Below are 5545 nucleotides of genomic sequence, written 5' to 3' on the forward strand. Positions count from 1 at the left end.
ATCCCTTTAAGCAGATCAAGCACTAAAACTGTCTTGCCTATGCAGAGGGTCTAGTCCAGTCCCATGGAGGCTCCACAGCTATTGGTCCATAGTTCATGAGTTCCCATTAGTTTAGTTTTGTTGTCTCTGTACATTTCCCCATCATGATCTTGATGCGTCTTGCTCATAGAATCCCTCTTCTCTGTCTTCGATTGGACTCCCAGAGCTTGGCCTGGTGCTTGGCTATGGATCTCTGCATCTGCTTCCATTGGTTGCTGGATGAAGGTTCTATGATGATAGGGTATTCACCAATCTGATTACCAGGGTAGACTAGTTCAGGCACCCTCTCCACTATTGCTAGTAGTCTAAGATGGGGTCATCCTTGTGGATTCCTGGAAACTTCCCTAGTACCCGGTTTCTCCCTATCCCCATGATGTCTTCCCTCTATCAAGATACAGAGAAGATCTTAAGAGCAAAACTAAAGAACATTGTGATTTGTGCATCATGCAATCCAGAGACAATCAGATGCACATGTGGAAACACAGCTAACTGCTGTGGGAGGGAAGGGGCTACTCTGGGCCCTGTGAGGAGCCTTGTCTTTTCTGTCTCTTTAGGTTGGATCATGGTTTGCTGGCTCAAATTGCTCTAAGCAAAATTTGTGTTAGTTTTTCAAACTGGAAACATTCAGAAAGGAGCAGAAAGGGGGTGAGAGTCATCTATCTAGGCTTCTAGTGACATTGAGGGTTTTGGATTTGCAGACTCAGTGGACTGTGTAGATCTAGTTGCCATCTAGAGTGTGGTGAGCTGGCCATCTACCCTAGGGAGGGCTCCTTACATCATTCCTCCCACATTAACATAGTGAGTTGGGGGAGCAACAAGGGACTGGGCTGTGTCCAGGAGTCCCACGTAGCCCCATTATAGTGACAGCTCTAATGAGAGACACAGGATATAGTTGGTCCTGAGTTGTCTCTGCTGTAATTCTGATGGTTTCTCGAAGGTTTCTAGAGGACTGCAGGCTTTCTGCCAACCCATAGAGCAGCAGTTCTCAACCAGTGGGTCATGACCCCTTTGAGGTCACATATCAGATCTTTACATTACAATGATTCATAACAGTAGCAAAATTATAGTTATGAAGTAGCAACAAAGTTATGGTTGGGGGTCACCACAACACGAGGAACTGTATTAAAGGGCCACAGCATTAAGAAGGTGGGGAACCACTGCCCTAGAGAGAGGGTGTCAAAGCAGAGATTGGCCACAGCCCATCTTCTACCTCTGGAGTCCGGGGCATTAGAGTCCCAGCTGTCAGTGGCCAGAAACTCCTTAATTGGCCACTGGAGGCCAAGAACCCCAGTACTACTAGGTGCAGAGCATCCTATCCAGTAGAGTGACCCCAAGGGCCAGAGTTGACAGGAGAGCAGTCAGAGTGAGGAAGCCCTGACTTCTCTCTTAAAAGACCCAGAACCCACCACAGCCAGAACCTGCACAGCCACTCTCTTACAGGGACCCAGGGACCCAGCTCTGCCTACATGGCCCACCTCACTCCATGGCCCAGGAATCCACAGCTGACATGAAGATGGTCCAAAAGCAACCATTCTGCCTCTCCAAATCCATCACAGACCAGGCTCATTAGCATGGGGCATTGGGCGCATGGGTATTAGCGGTGTGACCCTGGGCACATCTTACTCTTACCTAAGAAAGGTAAGTTCATTGTATCACCTTTCAGGAGTAGAGGATGTGCGTGGGGGGCAGAAAGGTGGAGAACACAGTGTACACTCAGGGTCTGCCTCAGTAAACTGACATGTCTTGTCTTGATCACTCTGGGCCTTGGCACAGGTTAGAGTATGTAGTTTGGGAGCCTTATTAAACACCAGCTCCAATTGTGTAGGCAGGTGGGCTGAAGGTCCCCATCCAACCAGCTCAAGGACACTGTGATGGTGCTTGCTCAGGAGGGACAAGGCCAAGGGGAGCACATGCTTTCCCTTCACACACAACATCTGCCAGCTCACCCACGACAGAGCTGAGTCCTCAGCCCATGCCTCTCTCCCCTTGCACAAACATCCTTAGATAATATTTTCCCTCAGCAACCTGGGAAGACCAAGCTTGTCCTTGTTGCAACTGGAAACCAAGGACCAACTTTCATTTACACATCACACATATCACCATGGAGACCTTTGTGGTCAGTACTGTGACCCCTGGCTGGTGTGTCAAGAGTGTGAACACAAAGCCATTCCAGGCACACCTTTGAGCTCACAGTGAGAAAAATCACCTCTGTAGGGTGAGATGGGCTTAGATGTGACTTCCAGCCTCCACACCACTCCTGTGTGAGGGTGAGCTGTAGAGGAGAACAGAGCACATAACAAATGAACTCACTCAGGCCAGAGAAGTCCCCCAAGCCTCTAGTGTAATGGAGAACAGACACCCTCTTCTCTCTATCCAAGACACTCAGTTCAGCACCTCTCTGCATTGATTTATTGTCCAATAGCATAGTTGTCACAGCCAGACACTTTGAGGACATCCCTAATCTGTCAATGCTATGATCACTGTGAATAAGAAAAAGTGACTGTGAGTGGTCAGAAGGCCAGAGGCCATCTCTCTCTGGTCTTAAGTGGCAAAGAACAAGATTTTAGAAACCCCCATAGATGAAATGGATCAGGGAGTGAGATCCAATGAGAGATGATGAGCACATCCCAAATATATCTAGAATGTAGTCCAGCTGTTTTTCAGGACATGGGTTTCATCTGCCCCTTCACCATGATAGCCAACATCTACTCATTGTCTGGAGACCCTCACATCCTCCAGCAAGCAGAGGATCTATACATTATTATTGTGGACAAGACATGGAGCTAGAGCAGTTGAGCATCCTGCAGGAAACTGGCAAGGGCTCTTTCCTACTCTTAGTCCCTCCTGGAGGGGACAAGATCACCCAGCTTGGGGAGGGCAGGAAGTCCTCAGGAACATCTTGAGTGGATGAGCCCTGAATGGTGTGTGTGGACTTAGTGGGCCGCTGTTCCAGTAGAGCTGCTCTGAGGTGCCTTTGTGATGAGGTAGGACAAGCGACTAAGAGGCAGGCATGGGGACCTTGAAAGGCTCTTTATACTCAGTTACTCAGCTCTGGAAGTCTCTCCATGTCCTGAGAGCACTGCCCAGTCTCCCTGCGGAGGGAGGGCTCAGTAAGTCCCTGAGTAAATCAGAGGAATGTCCCCCTTATAGGCCACTCAAGATCATTTGGGAGATCACAGAAGCTAATGGACTTTTGGACAGGGGACAGCCTGTGGAGAATGAGTTGCTGCGGTCTGTGGCACGTTTCAATGCCCTGGTGAGATCTGCTCCCTCTCACTGTCTCCACCTACCCCTCTGCATCTGTCCCTACTCATGGCCACACCCATCCACAGAAATGCAAGTCTCTCAGCAGTGTCCTTGCAGGGGTTTGTGCTGGTGGGATTTGGGGGAGGTGCAGAGACCCAGGCCCTGCTCTTTGCTGTCTTCCTGGCCTTGTACATAGTGACTGTCCTGGGCAACCTCACCATGATTGTGCTCATCACCCTGGATGCCCGCCTGCACTCCCCCATGTACTTCTTCCTCAAGAACCTGTCCTTTGTTGACCTCTGCTACTCCTCTGTCATTGCCCCCAAAGCCATGACTATCTTCATTTCCTCCTCCAAGGTCATCAGCTTTGAGGGCTGTGCCACACAGTTCTTCTTTTTCTCCCTTCTGGTTACCACTGAAGGCTTCCTCTTAGCCGTGATGGCCTATGACCGCTTTATGGCCATCTGCAGTCCCCTGAGATACCCTGTGACCATGTGCCACACGGCATGTGTTCGTCTGGTTCTGGGTACCTACTGTGGAGGCTGCCTGAACTCCATTGTGCAGACCAGCCTCACATTCCAGCTGCCCTTCTGCAGTTCCAACCGCATCGACCACTTCTACTGTGATGTGCCCCCACTGCTCCGGCTGGCCTGTGCAGACACAGCACTCAACGAGCTTGTCATGTTTGGCATCTGTGGGCTCATCATTGTGTCTACCACTCTTGTGGTCCTCATCTCCTATGGCTACATCACAGTGACTATTCTCAGAATGCGCTCAGGGTCAGGGCGGCACAAGGTCTTCTCTACCTGTGGTTCCCACATGACAGCTGTGTGCTTGTTTTACGGAACTGTGTTTGTCATGTACGCACAGCCAGGAGCTGTGGCATCCATGGAGCAGGGAAAAGTGGTCTCTGTCTTCTACACCCTGGTCATCCCCATGCTCAACCCTCTCATCTACAGTCTGCGCAACAAGGATGTGAAGGATGCCCTCAAGAGGCTAGGACAAAGACACAGCCTTGTGAAGGAGGGTGGGCAGTAAGGGGCTGTCCTAGGGCTAGAGGGGAGATTTCCACTGAAACACTGTGCGGTCTCTTCCATTCACCCATTCTGCAATGGTTCTTGAAGACTCATTGCAGACCAGGTCCTGGCTAAGCAGGAAGAAGAGGGCTTTTTTTTTTTTTCTTTTCTATGAAAGGAGATAGATGTTTGGACATAATGTGCAAAATGGAATAAATCCCTCATATCAAGTCTCTCTTCCTGACCCCACAGCTGCAGTGCTAGGCATGTCTTGGTGGCCCCTTATGAGCATACACCAAAGAATCTTCTGCTTCCCTTTAGTTGATTTCAGCTCTCTCCAACCCACTGAGATGAAACGTGTCGAAACTAACTCCAGCAGCTGGAGAGCTGGCTCAACAGTTAAGAGGGCTTGGTGTTCTTGCAGCAAATCAGAGTTCAGTGCCCAGTGCCCATGTCAAGAGGCTCAAAGTGGCCTGTAACTCCAACTCCAGCGGACCTCACACCCACTTCCACTTTTTTCCCATAGGCACCTGTCCATACTTGTCCACACTCCCCCATACACATACACATAAATAAAAATTTTACAAATCACATATAATAACTTTAAATATATTGCCAAGTGCTCCTCATAATGGGTTCCATGGCTCTAGTGAACAACATCTAACACAGAATCTTTCTCACAAAGAGCCATGGTCTGAAGTTAATGTGGTAGTGAATATATACATCTTATTATGTACATATACACATATATTAAAAATCATTTCACTTTAAACCCACAATGCTGGGAGTTCACTACATTGTCACAAGGGAAAAGATGTACAATCCCATAATATCCTCCATACAACCCCAGGCATTCTGCCAAAACGCCAACCAGACGCTGACCATAGTTCCTACTGTCTTCTGGGAACAGTCTGTAAGACAGCCCAAGCTATTTGTCTATGTTCTTGATTTGTGTTGCTCAGCATTCATCATACGATTAATGCACGTGCTTGTGTGCAGTGAAAGATGCATGGTGTGTACTGCTGTCTGTGACTGCAACTTGAGGACACTATGTGCTCTGCTTTCGGGGAAATGGGTATTTTTGTAGTTACTGTCTGCCAAGGCTGTGCTGCCATGGCCTCATCTGTCTCCTATGTGAGAGGATCTCTGTTGGAAATTGCTTAGGAAACGGGTATGCAAAAGTTAATCTTTTGTAGAAGCTACTGATTTGAATTTGCTTGGACACTCCCTGTGCTTAGTTTGTA

At 48.7% G+C, this 5545-nt stretch overlaps 1 protein-coding gene across 1 annotated transcript; it reads left to right on the top strand.

Moving 5' to 3' along the window:
- Positions 1–3306: 3306 nt before the first annotated feature.
- Positions 3307–4391, top strand: LOC118573440 (olfactory receptor 12-like). Its single transcript, XM_036173744.1, has one exon. The coding sequence runs from the start codon at positions 3352–3354 to the stop codon at positions 4321–4323; it is 972 nt and encodes a 323-aa protein (XP_036029637.1). The 5' UTR covers positions 3307–3351; the 3' UTR covers positions 4324–4391.
- Positions 4392–5545: the final 1154 nt, after the last annotated feature.

This window comes from Onychomys torridus, chromosome 23, assembly GCF_903995425.1.
Source record: "Onychomys torridus chromosome 23, mOncTor1.1, whole genome shotgun sequence".
Lineage (NCBI taxonomy): Eukaryota > Metazoa > Chordata > Mammalia > Rodentia > Cricetidae > Onychomys > Onychomys torridus.